The sequence below is a fragment of the Festucalex cinctus genome, chromosome 16 (genome assembly GCF_051991245.1).
Source record: "Festucalex cinctus isolate MCC-2025b chromosome 16, RoL_Fcin_1.0, whole genome shotgun sequence".
NCBI lineage: Eukaryota > Metazoa > Chordata > Actinopteri > Syngnathiformes > Syngnathidae > Festucalex > Festucalex cinctus.
Window position 1 is genome coordinate 520,621 of NC_135426.1, and position 18,596 is coordinate 539,216.

Here is an 18,596-nt window from a genome sequence, read left to right on the forward strand (position 1 = left end):
AAATGAAAGTTTTTGTCTTTCATTTGAGGTGAACTCAAGATAAAACTGCATTGAATCGACAGTAAAGCAGAGACTTCAATTCCCATTGAAAATATCCTTTTATTCAAAAGCTATGTCAGCAAAAAACAACTAACTTGCAAATTGGGATCTTTTTGTGATGAAGTAACATTGTTCCCTGCAGCCCTTTCAAATTGTTACATAGAGTGTACGTCTCCAAAACGGAATGATCAACGTAGGAAAGAAAGACGACTGAACCATTTCAACCAACATTAAATGAGGAGAAATCACAGTCGAATAGCTTATGATGGAATAAACCGAGGTGGTGGACGTGTCAGTACATTTTGCCCAGCCGCCTGTCCGTCCGTCCGTCCGTCATTATTTCAAGCCAAACCTTTTAGTAGCTTTGCGTCATCAACAGCCAATTGGCGTCCAGAACGTACCACTACGTCACACGCAGGAAGCAATTCCGGTTCGACGGGCTTCCAGACGACTCTCGGGTCAGACATGGTCCAACCTCATAACCATGTCATTCTTCAACTGAATTCTCACACGATTATGAAAGAATTGAAGAGTGATGCAGCTGAATGGTTTCCATGTTGCGGAATGCCCGCCTCGGGCTGGCTACTGTTAGCAGCGTCTCTCCTCTGGAATTTATCATCAAGCTTCGTGAACACAGAACGTTCGTGAAAAGTGAGTTTTAGGGTGACCACTTTTGATATATAAATATGTATATATTGATTTGCATTTCGACGCATAACATTTTCCCTTCATGAATATTTCAAAACTAACAGCAGCTTCCTCTAAAATGTCTTCACTGCCCGGCCAATTTATTAGGTACACCACGTGGACGACGGTGTGGTAATTGTTCAAGTTCCGGATGTTTGCAAAGAAACTGGCGAGCGACTGTATGTTTGATATTGTACGTAAAGTGCAAATGTTTGTGTGCTTTACAGACGTCACAGGAAGCCGGCAGCGCACAGCAGCAGCAGCACGTGCACGCCGAGCAGGTAGATGGCCACTAGCAGCCATCGGCGCCTCCGGCACGCGCCCCAGCGCAGCGCCCGCAGCAAGCCCGGCCCGGCGCCTCGGCGGCTCTGCGAGGAGAAAGAGGGCAGCGTTACGCGGACGAGCATCACTGCGAGAGTCACATGACTCACTGTCAGGCGAGCACTCACACGTGTGACGCTGCCTTCGGGAGGCGGGATGAAAAGCGCCGTCTCCGACTGATCCTCCCGTTTGCTTTGTCTGTGCGTGGCGGACAATTCAACAAACAAGATGAAGCGGACGTGACGCTAATATGGCTGTCCTCCATTTTGCCGCCTCGTATACCGCCTGAGTCGATCGTGCGCTTCCATGAGCCTCTCCTCTGCCGCCAGCCGCTGCCGCGTCTCGTCATCTAATCTGAAGGAGCGCATCGCATCCGTCCAAAAATGTCAACAATCCCAAAATGTCTCGTGTGGACCCTTTCAGTACCTGTGCTGCAGCTGCGAGAGCTCGGCCCAGGAGGCGTGCGCCTCCTGCAGGCTGCTCCTCTCCTGAGGCGCACCGGGGGCACTGTCCACTTCCGGACCTGACGCCTGACACAAGTAAACAACAATTCATTGAAACATTTGACAATAAAATCATGATTGTCACTTACAACTAGGGGTGTGAATTGCCTAGTACCTGACGATTCGATTCGTATCACGATTCACAGGTCACGATTCGATTCGATACCGATTAATCCCGATACGAATTTATAACTCGATTGTTGCGATTTTTTTTCATTCAAATTTAGAAAATACTAATCAGTAAGCTTGTAGAGTGTAAGATTTATATGAAAATGTATTATTTATTTATCTGAAATTTCAGTCTTATAGAGGTTGTAATCTGTTTCATGTTTGAACAGCATTAAAATAAAATATTAAGGCTTAATGTTCCGTTCATATCACATTCTTCCATGCTCAAGGTGTGAATCCTAACCCGAAGTCAGACGTTTTGTTGAATATTTTTCCATTAAAAATGGAAGTTTAAAAATCGATTCACACACACACACACAAAAAAGGCAATGATGATAAGACGTTGAATCGGTAAGACTACCGAATGAACAATTCTGAGCTCTTAAAAAAAATAAAAAATAAAAAATAAAAATAAAAAATCGATTTTTTTTTATTGAATCGATTCGAGAATTGCGCGATGTAGTATCGCGATATATCGCCGAATCGATTTTTTTTTTTACACCCCTATGTGAGAGCGTCGGAGTAGTGATAGCTAGAGCAAAAAAAAATAATAATAATAATAATAATTCTGTAGTTTCTGTGGCACCACAACAGTGTGCATGAAAGCATGAGTAGTGTGAGAAAACCCCCCCAAAAAACAGCAGTTTTGTGAGAGCATTTCAATTAGGGGTGTGAATTGCCTAGTACCTGACGATTCGATTCGTATCACGATAGGTCGCTTGCACATCGTAATGCATCATGGGAGTTTTTTCTTCGGGCGCCATCTTGGGTGTCCGCCGGTTCACAAGGTACACTCGTGAGTTACACGGTAGAGCTTATCAACCTGATGTCATTTACGCAGTATTTTCACGATTTACCGGAAGATCAAAAACAACGATACAGGCAGAAGGTGTCTCTGTGTGGTGGGATTGATCCTAATTACGTCCTGACCAAGGGTGATTTTTTTTTGACGGAGAAAGCTTGCTGGCCAAATGTGACTTCTCTGGACATTTTTCACTACCTCGTGTTGACAACATGCTCCATAACACGCCAACAAATCCCTGGAGGCTTACAAATATTTTGTAAGCGGGTGGATACAGAGTGTAAACTTTAACATCGCATCAGAAGAAACTGTTGCTGTTGCACGTAAGTAAACCACATGGTGTTGGTAATTCTGCACACAAAAATGTTGATTTGTTCTCAGGCTTCCTGTTATCATTGTGTTTACATGCACAGCTGGGTTTACCTGATGTGGTTTTTCTAATCATTTTATAACAGGCAAATATGGCAGAGCGTATAAGAATAAAAAGTAACTATGCACAGCCTCCCCGTGGCTTAATTAAATTTAATGCTACCCTTTCACTAGTTACATGTTACTTAATCAACTTATTCTAAATGGTTAAGGTTAACCACTCTCAGAGGACGTATTTTTAGTTTCAGTTTCCAGTACAATAAAACGTGTTCATGGTAACTACTGAGCATACTGACAGCTTTTCTTATGATCTCACGGTTAAGGAGGCTGTCACAACACCCAATTTCTGTCTGGTGCCGGATGGCAACAATTCCCATCACTTGTCACGACAACACCAATATTATTACCAGGTATGTATGGCTTTACTTTTTGTAGTTTCTTATTTAATTCTATGTTTCATATTTTCATTACAATGTTTGTAATATTTTCAGATTCAGGCACAGATGAGTTTAACTGGACGGGACTTCTGCGACTTTGTGGTGTGGACAAAGTGTGATTGAGCGAGTCCACCCAGATGGCTCGTTTTGGCCAGCTGGAAAAGCCAGAGTTTTTTTTTCCCAAAGTCCCCTCCTTACCTGAACTGCTCAGGAGAGCATTTACTAGATCAGCAGTGGACTTCCAGTGTTCCTGCTCAGCCGCTGTCACCTACCACTTGCTCATGTACTTCAAAGATGCGGAATAAAGTAGTTCTTTGTGCTGCAGCAGATTGTAAAATCAAATGATATCACTTGAAGTGTGCCAATCTAGACTGCCAAAAGGACAGTGGTTTTGTGACAAGTGTGAAACAAGGATTATTGGGAAAACTGAAACACAGTACTGGTACTTGTCTTACATTAAACAAATTTAAAAGAGAGCAACTTTTTCCTCTGTACATAGTATAATGAAAGTCATTGCGTACCCCATCAACATTACATCATACCGTCATCAGGATGGTAGGCACCTGTGCTAAAATAAATACATTAATTAACAGTTCAATTTTATCCCTGAAATTACTACATCTAATCATTATTCACTTCATTTTTTGTGCTTTTAGAAATAATAGAGATTTATGCCATTACTTTAAGAGGGACCATATTGCACATTGAGTCAAATCCTGTCATTTGTCTTATGTATAGCTTTGTAAACAAACCCAACAATAGAATTTGTATAATCGCTGCCTTTATTAGCGCCAAACAAACAGTCGCATGTTGTCCTCCTCCAATGCTTTGATGCTCGCCTTCGTTTCCATCATGTCATTGGCAATCAAGTCGGTGTGGCATGAGATCCCTAAAGAAATAATAATAAAAAATAAAAAAAAGATCACAAAAAAATACGGTACCAGTAAAAGGTTTAATATAGTACAGTAGTATAGTTTTTTTGTCAGTGTAAAAGAAATGTACACATTTTGTTGCATTTTTTAATGTATGAACATTGCTACAGGCAAATACTTATTTCTATAAACACTTCCAAATGTCTCTAAAATATAAGGTGCGTGTACACACACAAACATAAACACATACATTCACTCATGCATACAATATATCATGTAATGAATTCTGAGTGGCATACCAGAGTCAATGATGTCAGCAGTACTTGAGGGTACAGGTTACTGGAGCCATCTGGCTGCATAACTGCAACAAGCTCTCTGCCACTTCGAGTCGTCTTTTCTTTGCTTGTCTCTCCTGTGCACGTTCATATCTTGGCACCGACTGGGCTGAGACATAGATGTTGTAACTTGGGACCCAACTTTAATGTTGGAGCCCAGTCGGGATGATTGGACAGAAAAACGGGCGCAGGGCGACCTGTTAAAATAAACAAATATATAAACAAATAAAATATGGAAAGACTGGTTATTTTGCCGCAGTAGGGTGGCCGTGAATAAGTTCTTTAGCATGATGTGTAGGCTACCGGGGGTCTGTTTTCTTGCATCACCCCCTTCTGTCTCTTTTTTCCAAGTTTACATTTTGCCACCAAAAAACATGTTATCGGCATTAAGAGCCCAAGACTAATCAATCCAATTTCAGCAGTAAACACTTTGCACTGGCACTACTTGGGTGAAAATGTTCGATGTTAGCTTTCGGCTAACGTCCGCTAGCCAGCTTGTACTACCGAACTTGCTTGCTCATGAATCCAAAACATAAGCAACTTGCCCATATATGGGCGGTCGAAACGTTATTAATCCTCATGCATTAAATAAAGGTAAACAAGCTTACCGCTCACAAAGTGATGGCTGCACACACGAGCCCAAAGTAACGACTTCCCTCCGGAGTCCGCACTCCTCTGTCTCCAGGCCCTGGTTCCTAGTTATTTTCGGAATTCGGAAGAAAGGCCGACCATTTTCCCCCTTGGCTTTGTTCGAACAGCCAACGATGCAGCAACAATGTACCATTTTAAACGCAGACAACAAACGTGATAGATATGTGTTAGACCGAATCACTACGTAAATGGAGGCCACCCAGCATGGCGACTACGACAAATCCGAGGCGGAAGTGACGACATGTGCAAGCGACCTATTCACAGGTCACGATTCGATTCGATACCGATTAATCCCGATACGAATTTATAAGTCGATTGTTGCGATTTTTTTCATTCAGATTTAGAAAATGCTAATCAGTAAGCTTGTAGAGTGTAAGATTTATATGAAAATGTATTATTTATCTGAAATTTCAGTCTTATAGAGGTTGTAATCTGTTTCATGTTTGAACAGCATTAAAATAAAAATATTAAGGCTTAATGTTCCGTTCATATAACATTCTTCCATGCTCAATGTCTGAATCCTAAAAAAATAAAAAAAATAAAAATAAAAAAAATAAAAAAATCGATTCTGCCGATTATTGAATCGATTCGAGAATCGCGAGATGTAGTAACGCGATATATCGCCGAATAGATTTTTTTTAACACCCCTACTTACAACACCAAAATATTTGACTATTACTTTCAATAACGACTCATTCACTCCCAAAACACTTCCAATGGATCTTTGACGTATTTATCCGATAGTGGCGGTAAATGAGTTAACATTTATATTAGGGGTGTCAACATTCATTTCGAGTTCATTTAAAGTTCCTTTAACGCCACTCATTTTTTAATGCGCGATTAATGACGACCCTTACTTGGAAATCCTGTACTGGGGGAATTCCAGTCGCAACGCAGCAGACACGTCTAAATTTGTATGTAATGTAATCATTATGCATATATTTGTGGAGACTGGGCTCAAGTTGTATTTTACAAATTTCAAAGTTACTTCATGTTCAACATTAGATAGCTCTTAATATGGGAAAAAAATGCACTAAGCTGTCACTACTTACAAATGCAATTATGCCATCTAGTGGCACAAAAATGTCCAACACAAATCAATATCACACTCGTTTTTTACAGAATAGTACATCTTTTTCATTTTAACTCAATTTTATCAATTATAACATTACTGTATCAATGGTGAAAAGATGCAGCCATAATTCTATTAGTTTAACACTTTTTTTTCTACTTTTATGCCAGACACCCCTAATTTTTATATTTGTGTCAGGGAAAACCAAAAAGTAAAACAAACATATTCACATTTGGTTCATTCAGACAATAATAATGATGATAATAATAATAATAATAATAATGATAATAATAAGAACAGCATTCTTATGATGATGATGATTTGAATGTTGACCTCTTTGTGGTGGAATTCCTCCTGTCGTTTGGGCGCGTGCGCACGTGCCTCCTCCAACATGGTGGTGACCTGTCTGAGCTGCCGGTCGCGCTCGTCCAACGCGCTGAGCGTCTGCTGCTTCAGCTGCTCGGCTTGGCTCATCCAGTCCACGCGTTCCAGTCTGGAGGGAGATCACGTGCTCCGACATCCCCAGCAACACGTGACACGATTGAAACGTTTGTCGGTCTCACCTGAGTGTCTCCATTTCCTCCTTGACGATCGCCGCCGCGTTCTCCATCTGTGTGATGACGCCGGCCAAGCGCGCGTTCTTGTTCTTCTCCTCAAAGAGCTCTCGGCTGACTTGGATCAGCTCCCCCGCTCCCAGCCGAGCCAGCTCCGACTTGTTGCTCTTCAGCTCCATCGTCTGCGCTTGAAGCTGCTCCAGCTGTCGGCAAAGGGCAGAATCATACAAAGGAATGTCTTTGGGCGCCACTCGAGGACTCACCAGTCTCTCGCGGTCGTTCTGCAGAGCTTGCAGGGCGTTCTTCAGGCTCCACACTTCTCCGGCAGAACCCGAAGAGGGGCTTCCCACTTTGGCGGCAGCCTGGTCCAGCTTGAGGCCGAGCTGGCGGACTTTGTGTTCCGCCTGCTCCTTGCTGTCCTGAAGGGAGGCCATGGCCTTGCCGAATGAGCGGTTCTCCGCCCTCAGTTGGGCCACCAGTTCCTTCTCCAGCAGCAGTTTCTGTTCCATGTCCAGAAGGTCTCTGGCCAGCTCGGCCACCCTCTCTTGAGCACTCTCAGACTCTGTGCGCATCAGGCCTCCCTCCCAGCGCAGCTCGGAGAGTTCTTTGGTCTCCCTTTCACGTGCCTCCTTCTCCTTGAGTCGGCTCTCCTCCAGAGCTTGCACTTGCTCCTGAGCGGCCTCCAGCTGCTCCCTCAACTTCTCCACCTCGGCTCCCGGAGCGCCGGCGGCTCGCGACAGTATCGCGAGCGCTTCCGATTCCCCGGCGTTGTTCAGCGCGCTTTCCAAGGCGTGGCGCTCCTTCTCCAAGGAGGCGATGCGATCCTGCTGGGTGGCGAGGAGCTGTTTGTGCTGCGAGTCCTTCATGCTGAGAACTTGCTTGAGTTGGTCTCGGTAGCCGTGGAGCTCGGCCGACAGCTTGGCCTTCTCGGCGTACAGGTCGTCCCTCTGGACCAGCAGGGAGCGCAGCTCCTCCTTGAGCCCGTTGCTCTCGCCGGCCGCCTCCTGGATCACGGCGTCTTTGTCCAGCATGACCTGGAGGTGTTTCTCCTCCAGCTGCTTGTACGCGTTGAGCACTCGGTCTCGGTCGTCCTGCAACGAGCCCATGGCCTTTGTCAAAGATTCCAGTTTGGCTCGCTGGCCGTCGCTCTCCTCCTCGGCCCGTCGCAGTTTCTCTTCAGCGTCTCGGAGTTGCCCTCGCCTGCGCTCCAGTTCCTCCTCGGCATGGCGCTCTCTGCCGTCCGCCTCCTTGCGTGCCTCCTCCGCCGCCTGCAAAGACAAAGGCACTCGTCTGCGGGCACTCGCAAACAGCGCAATGAGATGGTTTGCCGTTCTTACCTGGGCGACAGCTTGCTCCTTCTCATCCAGCATTTCCACTTCCCTCTTCTCCTTCTCGTGCAAGGCCACCTGCAAGTTCTCCGTCGACGCCTTGGAGGTGTGCAGGTCTGCCTGCAGCTGCTCCAAGGTCAGGCTCAGACGCCGATGGTCGGCCTCCCTCTCCCGCAGCTGCGCCCGGGCCCCGCTGACGTCCTCCTGCAGCCGAGTCACAGCCTCCTCCAGAGCACGGGCCCGCTGCTTGTGGCTTTCCACCTCGGCGTTGAGCAGCCGCACTTGGCTTTGCGCCGACTGCAATTCTGCTGCCGTTTGCAGGAGCTCGCCGTGCTTCCTCTCCACCTCAGCTTGGCTCTCATTGAACTTCTTCTTTGCGTCATCCAATTCCAGCTGCCGTTCTTTGCTGGATTTGTCTAACCTGCATGGTCAAATTCAAGAATTTCATGCAAGCGCCAGTGAGAGGGCAGGAAAACCAGATTTGTGACCTACCTGTCCAGTGTGAGCTGGAGTTCTTCTTTGAGAGCAGTTTCTTTGTGTAGGTTCTCCGCCAGTTCCTTGGCCCTGGTTTCCGCGTCACGAATTTCCGCCTCCTTGCCGAGCAGAGCGTCGTTAAAGCGCGTCTCCCACTGCCGGGCCTCGTCCAGAACTCGGTCTCTGTCATCCTGCAGTGATGACATGCAGCGCGAGAAGGCAGCGAGGCGGGCCAGAGACTCGTCGAGGCGGGCCTGCATCTCCTGCGCTCGTCTCTCGGCTGCCTCCGCGGCCTCTCGGGCCTCCAGCGTGGCTTCTTCTTCTTTGTCCCGCTCGCCGAAAGCCTCCTCCAGTCTCAGCTCCATCTCCTTCAGTTCAGCTCCTAATCGGAATCGGACCGAGTCCAGCGTTTGCTCCGCTTCGGCTTTCCAAAGCGCTTCCTTCTGATGGACGTTCTTTTCCAATGTTGTTTTCTCATGTATGACCTGGCTTAACTGCTCCTTGGCTTTACTCAAGTTGGATTTACAGCTTGCCATATCTGCTTCGCTTCTCTTCAGCTCTTGCAGGTTTTGGGAAGTCTCCTCTTGTGACTGCTCAAGGTTCTTGGCAAGCTGATTGTGGCCCAGCTGCAGGGCCTTCACATCCACGCCCAGCTGGCTGATCCTCTCTTGGTACTGGATGCTGTCCTTCTGGAGCTGACGGACCTCCAGCTGCTTCTCCCTCAGTAGTTCCTCCAGCTGACGCGCTCGGCTCTGGCTGCCCTCTCGGACCCTCTGAGCCGACCTCAGCTGCTGCTCCAACTCTCGCTGCTTCCCTGTTTCTGCTTCGGCTTCCGCCCTCTGCCTGTGGGCTTGCCTCGCGTCCTCCTCAAGCCGGGCCACCCTATCTGTCTGGGCCCGGGCTTCGGCTTCAAGGTGGCCCCGCTCCCCCTCGAGCCTGTCCACCTCCCGTTGTACTTCAGCAAGTTGCTGGTGGTGGTCGGCCGCGTCTTGCTGGTAGCCGGCGATGCTGCCGTTGAGTTGGGCCAGCTGGTCCATCAGACGTTCCTCCAAGTTGTCCTTCTCGCTTTCTATGGTTTTAAGAAGTTCCTTGAAGTGGATCTCCTGTTTGGAACCCTCCTCGATCAGACGCTTTTCTCGCTCCTTGCTCTCCTGAAGACACTCTTCCAGCGAGGCCATCAGGCTTGCTTTTTCATTGCTCTCCTGGAGACCTCGTTGAAATGAGGCCAGTCCAGCCTTCAGTTCGGCTTCCTTCTCCTGCCAGCGTTCCCTCTCTGAATTAAGCGCGACCTCCATCTCCTTTATTTTGTCCTGTAATAAAACGTGTTCCCTTGTAGGTTCCGATCCAACAACGTGATCAGATGTTGAAGTTATGTGGTCATCTAGATTCTCCTCTGGGTTTTTTTTGGCCGCAGTTGTTTCAGTCTCTGTCACGACTGGATCTGAGGGCTCAACATCTCCCACGAGAGGAGCAGCGTGGTCTCGTCTTTCTACTTGGTCAAACGGTTCCTTCAGCTGTTTCATCTGCTGTGTTAAAGCATCTCTTTCTGCCACTGCGGTGTCCAGCTTGACTTTCAAAGTCTGCAGTTCCTCCCGAAGTCCGTTCAGCTCTTTGGTTTGAGCCGTATCTTCTGGCTTTGTTCGTGCCATCTCCTGCCCCTCGCGAAGTCTTTCTGTCTCCTCCTCCAGCTCCAGGATCTTTTGCTGCTTGGCTTTGACAAACTTCCTCATTTTTTCTTTCACCGCTTCCACTTCTTTGCGCGCCTCCTCCGCCTGCATTTCCGCTTCCTGCCTTGAGGCCTCGTGAGCCTTGACCTTGGCGGCGAGCTCCTGCCTCTCCTGCCGGGCCGCCTCCAGGACTCGCCTGACCCGCTCCGCCTCATCGCTCACGTTTTCGTAGGAGCGTAGCAGGGTTTCGTAGTCATCCTTCATGCCGTTGACCTTCTCCTCCCACTCCTTACACATCCGAGCCGCCTCCTCTTTGGCCCACTCACCTTCACTTCGACATGCATCTTTCTCACTTGCTATGGCGTCCATTGCCAGCTTGAGACTCTCACAGGACGAGCTCAAGCTTTGGTTTTCGAGCAACATGCGGTCCAACTCGTCGATTAGCCTGGCGTGTTCTTCTCTGAGCTTCTCCAGCTCATCTTGCGCCACCTTCATCTTCTGCTGCAGTTCACCGTTGAGGGTCTGACTGGAAGTCAGTTGCTCCTTCTGGGTCTTGTTCTCTTTCAGAACTTCCTTGCGAGAGATGAGGGCCGCCTGAAGCTTACGCTGAAGCTGCTGGAGCTTGGCCTCGCTGTCCTCATCCTCCGGTCTCTGCGGAACCTCCACCTCCAACTTCTTGCTTTTCTCCTTTGCCACCTTGAGTTCCTCCTCTAATGAGGCTATCAGTTGATCTTTGTGGCCCACCGTGTCCTGCATTGACAGTATGAGTGTGTTTTGCTCACAGAGCTGCTGGCTTAGCTCGGTCATCTCACGGTTCTTATTGTTCAGGAACTGTTTGAAATCCTCCACTTCAACTTGAAGAGCAGCAATGGAGCTGGCGGATTGAGATGCTGCTGCTGTGGTTCCGGCTTCAATTTCTGCTTTCAAGGCCTCGGCGCAAGACTCAGCTTGCCGGTACTTTTCTCTTAGATCTTTCACTTCATCGGAGAGGGCTTCAATCTGTCTTTCATTTTCTCGTAGGGCTTGCAGCTCCTTGCTCACGTCCTGCAGTTCAGCCTCTTTCTGGGACAGGCTAGTCTGGGCCTCCTCAAGCTTGCTCTCAAGCTCCAAGTTTGCTATGCGCATAGCCTGGATGTCTTCCCCGAGAGCTTTCAAGGGTTCCTCCATTTGAGCAGAGATTACCTCAGACTGCTCGAGAAGTTGCCGTCCCTGACTATCAGATTGAGTTTGCACCGGATCCGTCTTGGATGCTACAAAATCCACCCAGTCTTCTTGAGCCCAATCGTTAGCGGAGCTCTTCTCAATCTTCGCCATCAGGTCCTTGCTCTCCTCTCCACGCAGGTTCATTTTACCTTCTAGTTCCCTGACTTTCGTGAGAAGAACCTGGCGCTCACCACTCTGCAGCTCAAAACGTTCCATGAGCTCGCTGTATTCTTCCTTCTGCTGCTTCAGCTGATCCCGGTGGTGCCGGTCTTTCTCTTTGGCTTTGCGGATGCTCTCCTTGCGAGATTCTTGGGCCTCGAAGACTTTCTTCTGCAGGGTTTGGCACTCCGTTTCCAAGGAGGCCACTTGGGATCGTAACAAAGTGTTGTCGGAGTCGGCGTTGGCCTGTGGGGTTTCGGTGTCCTTGTTAAGCTCGGTGTTACGTGCTTCAGACAGAAGTTGCTCCTGTTGGCTAATCTTGCACTGAAGGTTCTCAATTGCTTGGTCTTTGAACCTCAATGTTTGCTCCAACTCCTCCAGTTTAGCCTCCATCTCGTCGGCGGAACATTTTTCAGCCTCAGATGTTTCAGGTACCGCCGTTTCTTCTTTTTCTGCATTGTTCTTCGCCTCCATCTCCAGATCAGCAAACTTCTTCATGAGCTCTTTCCGTTGCACGAGAACAACCTGCAACTTCTTTCTTGTGCTTGCCAGCTGGGCTTCAGCCTCCTCTTTGGACCTGCGTAAACGCACAAGTTCTTCATCCAACTCCGGAGAAGACGTCTCCTCTCGGAACTGCTGAAGCTCTACCAGCCGCTCCTTCAGGTTGTTGACTTCTCTGTGGACCAAGACTCGCTCCTCTTCTGCCCGGATGAGTTTTGCAGACATGCTTTCATCAAGCTCTGTCAACTGTTGTTCTTTCTGGCTGCGGCGGAGTTGAAGTTCACAGATCTTAGAATCCTTCTTGGACAAAGACTCACCGTCACATTTTGACATCTGCGATTGTTCCAACATGCTGCTCTCCATATCTTGGAGCTTCCTCTCCAGCTGAGAGGAAAGGAGTTTTCCATCCTCTAACTGGGCGCTCAGCAACAGCGCCAGGCTCTCCTGCTCCGAGAGGGCTCCGCGAGCCGTTTCCAAATCGGCCTGGAGAGTCTGGATCTTCTGCTCCTTGGCTTTGCTGTCACTGGACACAATGTCAATTTGCTCTTGTAAAAGGCGCATTTCAGCACTGTGCTTCTCTGCCACATCGCTGCTCTGCTGGGAAAGATTTTGTAGTCCCTCTCGGGAAGATTGGAGCTCCTCTTCAAAGTCACTGACCCGACACAGTGCCTCTGCCTTCTCAGAAGCAAACCTTTGTCTTTCTTCTTCCAGACTCTTGATCTTCTCCTGTGACTCTGCAGCCGCCTCTCTGAGTGTTTGTAGCTCACCCACAAGTTCACTGTACCTTTTCTGGAGCTCCTCTGCCAAGGCTTGAGCGAAAAGCCCGGTGGGAACATTTTCAGCGGAGGCCCCATCCGGAACGATGTGAACCGCAACAGTCTCTCGGAACGTGACAGAGGAAGAGGTCACCGAAGTCGTGGAGGTTTCCTGCTCCATGCTGGTGGTCGCCCATGTCTGCAGCTGACTCAAGTCTTGCACGGCCGATGGCCACTCCTGGCGTCCATCCTGGTTCACGGCTTCTAGCAGGGTCCAGCTGCTGTGAGCCACCTCAGAATCAGTGCTGGTGACCATCTCATCGGAAGAAGTCCCTTTGGACTCTTCAGGGGATTCCTGATGTTCGATGAGCTCCAGGCTGCTCGATTTGTCCGCGGTAACGGAGAGGCCAGATGTGTCCTCAGCCACCAAGGTGGTCTCCTCTTCTTGGGTGTCCTCCAGGCCGTCAGGGGGCGTTGCAGAATTATCTCCTGTGTCATCAGTTTCAACCCGGTCTGGAGGTTGATCAACAACGTGAGGCGACGCAACATCACCGGCGATCTGCTCTTCAGCCATTCGCAGACGTTCTCGCAACAAGCTAAGCTGGTGATCTTTTTCCGATAGCTGCTGCTCCAGTACCAAGACGCTTGCTACCAAAGTCAACAAAAATCCAAATGGGAAAGAAATGACTCGCAGTACTTTTCAAGTCCTTGATTAGAGTGGAAGTCAACCTTTAACATTACTTGATAATAATATGTTATATGCGACCTCACTAGTCTAAACATGACATTCTGATTAATATTACATGTGTGGAATACGACTTTTGCAGGAAAACCCAGGGGGCGGCCATTTTGTCACTTGCTTACAAAACAGTTGCTCATGCAACGACCAATCACAGCTCACCTGTTTTTTGAAGCTGAGCTATGATTGATTGTTGCCTAATGCTGCATTGGAGGATGGTTGGAATTCACATATATCCAAGTTGTTTTTTCCCAGTTCCTACCTGAAAGCGTTCGAAGCGAAAGTAAACAACCAAAATGGTGGATAGTGGTAAATTGTTTATTTTGGTTCTTAGAACTCATTTTGACCTCCAGCAAATTTACCTTCTCTCAATTTTGCTTCATTTATTGTTTTTATCTTTTTTTTCATAGGCATTCCATACAGTACAGTAGTTGACTATATCATTTCATGCAGGGAGATAGCGGCATACTGTCACATACGTCGCGTTACGTCCAATATTTATGAATGAAGAAAGCTATCTAGTTTTATACTCGAGTAAATGGTGTTTTATCATTCACGGTCTGTGGTCGCCATTGTAGAGTGATGTTACATTCTAGTCCGTCGGTCAAGTCGGAGTACTTTTTTTTTCCCGACTTTGCAAGTGAAATTTCCGAGTTGAAGCAGGCCTTCCCGTACACACTTCCTGGTTTGAACTCGGAAAAGTCCCACTTCCGACCATCCTTGAATGCAGCATGAGACCTGAGCAACTGTGATGCCATTTTCACTCAACAGCAAGTGGCGAAATGGCCGCCTTGATCAAAACAGCTGGATTTTTCTGCTTAACTCATTAAGAAAATCGATTACATATTTAGATGAGTGGGGCTGCATACAACACGTTAGTGTGAAGACATTTTGGGGGTTGACTTCCCCTTGAAAGCAAAAACTTGTACCTGTGTCAGCATCAGAAGGCACATCTGCTTGTGGCTCCTCTGAATCCCTTTCGAAAGTCTAACCAAAAGGAAGAAGAACAACTTAGGTAGTTGGTTTGGCTGTCTAATCTGAAGCATCAACATCAGTGCAGTCCCGATTAGCGAGTCGGTCATGAAGGTGGAAGAGTGCAGAAGAGATTAGAGGGCTGGCTACACGATTATGACCTCGTCTTCTGTCACGTGTTGTCTGACTTTGCAGATAAGACCTTCTTGTGAGGAGTGCTCACCGGCCCGATCTGCCACTGCTCCAGCTGCTGAACTCTGGCAATGGCGTCCTTATTCTCACTGGTGCTTCTGTCCAGTTGTTCTGAGAAGAAATCAGTGCCATCTTAAGACAAGAACCAAAAAAAAAAAAAGGCAAGCTAACTTCCGACTCACCTTGAAGAGCCTCCATAGTGTGCGTGACTTGTACGCAACGTTCCTCACTGTCCCTGTGCTCAACTTTCAGCGTATCGACTTGTGTCTGGAGGGAAAGCACGGCCTCCAGAACAAGAGAAAGATCATGCGGGACCGCAATGTCCTCCGACGGCTGTAAACGTCTCCAAATCTGGGCCAAGACCTCGCTCTTCTTGCGAGTCTCGTCCTGTTCCTCGTGAAGAGAAGCTAACTCTTGCTCCAGCTTGTCTAATTGCGATTTGGTCTGCAGGCTGCTCTGGCTGGTCTGGACTACTTTTGACTCGGCCTCTCTGGCAGACGCAAGCTCATTTTCAAGGCGAGATATTTCAAACTTGTCTTGTTCTGACGCTTCGCGGCACGCTTGGGCCCTGTCCATGATCAAAGCCATCGATTTTTCCATCCTGGCAACTTGTGTCCTCTCCTCCTCCAGGCTGTCGTTAGCCGCCTGGCTCAGCGACGACAGCTCCCTCTCGTGTTTGGCTGCTTCCTCTTTGGCTCGCTCCAGCGCTTCCTGGAGGGTGGCATCGGCTTCGCTGGCCCGCTGGGCCCACTCCCGTCGTCCTTTGACGGCTTTGGCCAGCTCCTCCTCCATTTGCCGGAACTGAGCAGTCAGGATCTAGGCAGAAAAAAAATCCGGGCTGGTGTTGATTCAAGACACTTCCAGGATAGCTTGAAGTGGAGTGAAGAATGTGGACCTGTTTTTGTTGATCGGCGCTGTTGACTTCCTGCTGCAGCATTTCCAGCACTTGTGAGCGGGATTTCAAAGCTTCCTCTAGCTCCCCACAACGACACTGGGACGCATGGAGGGCCTATAAGACACGGCGGCTGAACATTAGCACCGTTTATATTACGCAGGTTCATTGTCGTGCGCAAGCTCTCGCACCTGCTGCAGCTCGCCGTCGTTGGCCGATTGTGCCGTGGTCCTCAGCAGCTCTTCTTCATGTTTTTGAATATGCTTCTGAAAGCGCACGTCCTTGTCTCGCACCACAGCCTGAAGGTGCCTCAACTGCTCGGCGTGGGCAGCATCCTTCTCCTCCAGCAGCTTCTCGGCGGCCTCGAGTCGAGTTTGCACCTCTTGCGGGTCGCCCGCCACAGCCACATCTCTTGAAAACGAGCTGTTGGGGCTCTAGGGTAAGGAAAAAAAAGAAAAGAAAAAAAAAGAAGAAAAAACACGATTATGTTTGAATCAGACCGTGAGGTGTATTTGATTCAGGCTTACAAGGACTCCTTCTTGACCCTTCAAATCATCAATTTGCTTGCTGAGAGAAGTAATCTTGGCTTTGGCCTGTAGTTTGAGCTTACTAAAGCGAGCCTCGCTCGTCTCCCTTTCATTCTGCAAAGAGGACAAACAAAGCTTTCACGCATGCCTCGTGATCTTTTTCATCGCTTGCTGCTATTTATGTTATGCAACCTTGAGGAGTGCATCCTTGCCAGCCAGCTGAGCGTCCTTGTCACGGATGAGCTCCTTCAGTTGCACCACCAGCTGCTCCAGGTGGGCCAGACGCTCCTCGGTCTCCTCAGGGGCTTCCGACTCTGCCAGAGGCTGGCCGGCATTGGCAGGAAGCTGAGGTGTGAGTTCACCCTCCTAGGAAAAAAAACAAACATTTATTTTGCTCATGAGCGATAGTTTGATTTGAACATGTACTTTTTTTTTTTAAATCTCACCTGTGTCTCTCCATCTTGAGCCTCCTCTCCAGAGAGCTCCTGGAGGACTGTCGTCAGGCGGCTAAACATCAGGATGGCACTGCACAAGGGATACGGATGCAAAATGTAAATACTAGGTGACACATGCTTAGTAGCACACAGTTTAGTTTAAGCAAACCAAAACGCAGGTCTATTAGCCTTTCTAAAATAATTTACTGTACACTCATTAAATATACAGATGCGATACAAGAGTTGGGTCCAAAATGACATGAAATGTATTCGCTCGAACTTTCATTTTTCCTGCACACATTGACTGCGATCCCTAACTTCCGAGCCGTCACGAAAACAACCGACTTTTCCCGAGCCTATCGTCAACTATCCACGGCGTCTGCGTCACCGCGTCCTTCCACAGACAAGATTCGTGGACTCGATTGCGAAATTAAATCAAGCAGCTGGACACTGACGCCCAGAGAGGGCGGTGGAAATGTCAGGATGTTACAAGTTGGGTGAACAAGCAGGGAGTCGGCTGGGAATCTTTTGTTTACGACAGTTTTGGCGTCGATGCTGCTTAGCTAGCTAACGCTCGCAAATGAGAAGCGAGCGTTGAAATCCTCGTCCAGTTCGGGTTCAAGTCGGTCGTGTGTGACAGCCCGTCATGGAGTCGGCTAAGGGGTGAAGTTTGACAGCAGAAGGACCTTTGACCCACCTGTATGAGTGCTTCCCGGTGGATCTTGAGCGCTCTCTTTATCGGCTAGATCTCCTCGGATGGATTGCCAAAGCAGAGCCACATCACCAAACTCTCCCGGAAACAAAACTTGCTCGCCGCTGATTGGACAGCACGGTAAGGCACCGTGTGTCAATTCCAGTGCAAAGATCCGTCATTATAAACGTCAAGATAAGTCACAAAAAAATATATATATACAAAAAAAATAATAATAATAAAAAAATACAAAATGTATATAATAAACTATCTCGAAACATATTGCCTCCTTTAAAATGAATGGAGCGTGCTTCACTGAAATGAACCGTGTACTGCACCTTCTGATGGCCACCTGGGGGCAGTATAATATGGTGTGCAACTGCGGTTATACAACTAGAAGCAGTCAAATCTCCTCTGGAAGCCACAGTAATATTAGCCGTTCTTTGCAGAGGATAAAGAAAATTCGTCTGTGAAAATCATTATATCCCATATAGTCATTTTTACATACTATATAGTCCACTACAATGATTCCCAAGAACTTCTTTTTTTTTTCAGGTGAAAGCTAATCATGCAATAATGCAAAGACACGAGCAGGCAGTCAAGCTGATGGTCACCCGTGGCAGGCAGCTGGCTCGAAGCCTAGCGTTGCTGGGCCACTACGTGGCGCTCTTCGTGGCCTTTGTAGGTCGCTTTGTGCAGTGGATGGCGGACGCCGGGAGTTGGACCACGCACCTCACGCGTTGCACGCTATCCGCCTTTGACGGCGTCTACGCGCACCTGCGACGTGCCTCGAGGTGGAGGACTGGCGTGGACTGACCAGCGCACGCCGCACTCAACATTTCATCGCGTCAACTTGAGGCCTTATGCGAGCGTACGGGTTCATGTTCCATTTGTACATCAACTTTCACTGTTTTTATTGCAAAGACGATGCCTTTGCAGGGCATGAAATGACTGACAGGTATGATGTCATCACACTACAACAAAAACATGAACCGATTCTTGACCTTGCAAACAGCATTCAGTCATTTGTGAGATGTCACTCACTAGGTCGTCGTGGCAACGGCTTTGAATTGATGTACGGATTATACAAAACATCAAAGGTCATATGTATTTTGTTATACATATATACACTTTTGAACATACCTACACTACCTATAAACTAGAGCTGAACAACTAAAAAAATAATTTATTTGTGATTTTATTCCCTCAATATTGTGATTTATGTGATTTTTTTTTCAAAGGCAACTTTGGA

The 18,596-nt window shown here is 47.9% G+C and overlaps 1 protein-coding gene across 1 annotated transcript; it reads right to left on the reverse strand.

Annotated features, from left to right (window-relative positions):
* Positions 1–79: 79 nt before the first annotated feature.
* On the reverse strand, positions 80–17,481 carry golgb1 (golgin B1). Its single transcript, XM_077499900.1, has 18 exons — positions 17,351–17,481; positions 16,666–16,744; positions 16,412–16,585; positions 16,220–16,333; positions 15,884–16,126; positions 15,696–15,809; positions 14,983–15,616; positions 14,832–14,911; positions 14,566–14,623; positions 8,631–13,545; positions 8,148–8,559; positions 7,074–8,078; positions 6,820–7,013; positions 6,590–6,749; positions 1,474–1,577; positions 1,330–1,401; positions 1,176–1,245; positions 80–1,094 (listed from the first exon to the last, which is right to left on the reverse strand). The coding sequence occupies exons 2-18, from the start codon at positions 16,732–16,734 to the stop codon at positions 957–959; spliced, it is 8,556 nt and encodes a 2,851-aa protein (XP_077356026.1). The 5' UTR covers positions 16,735–16,744; positions 17,351–17,481; the 3' UTR covers positions 80–956.
* Positions 17,482–18,596: the final 1,115 nt, after the last annotated feature.

Bases quoted from the DNA above. Each gene is read 5' to 3' on its own strand.
- golgb1 (XM_077499900.1), bottom strand. From the start codon at position 16,734: ATGTTTAGCCGCCTGACGACAGTCCTCCAGGAGCTCTCTGGAGAGGAG. The intron at 8,079-8,147 runs GTAAGAACGGCA...TTGTCTTTGCAG, and splicing joins AGGAGCAAGCTGTCGCCCAG to GCGGCGGAGGAGGCACGCAA. The intron at 1,095-1,175 runs GTGAGTGCTCGC...TTCTCCTCGCAG, and splicing joins CCGAAGGCAGCGTCACACGT to AGCCGCCGAGGCGCCGGGCC.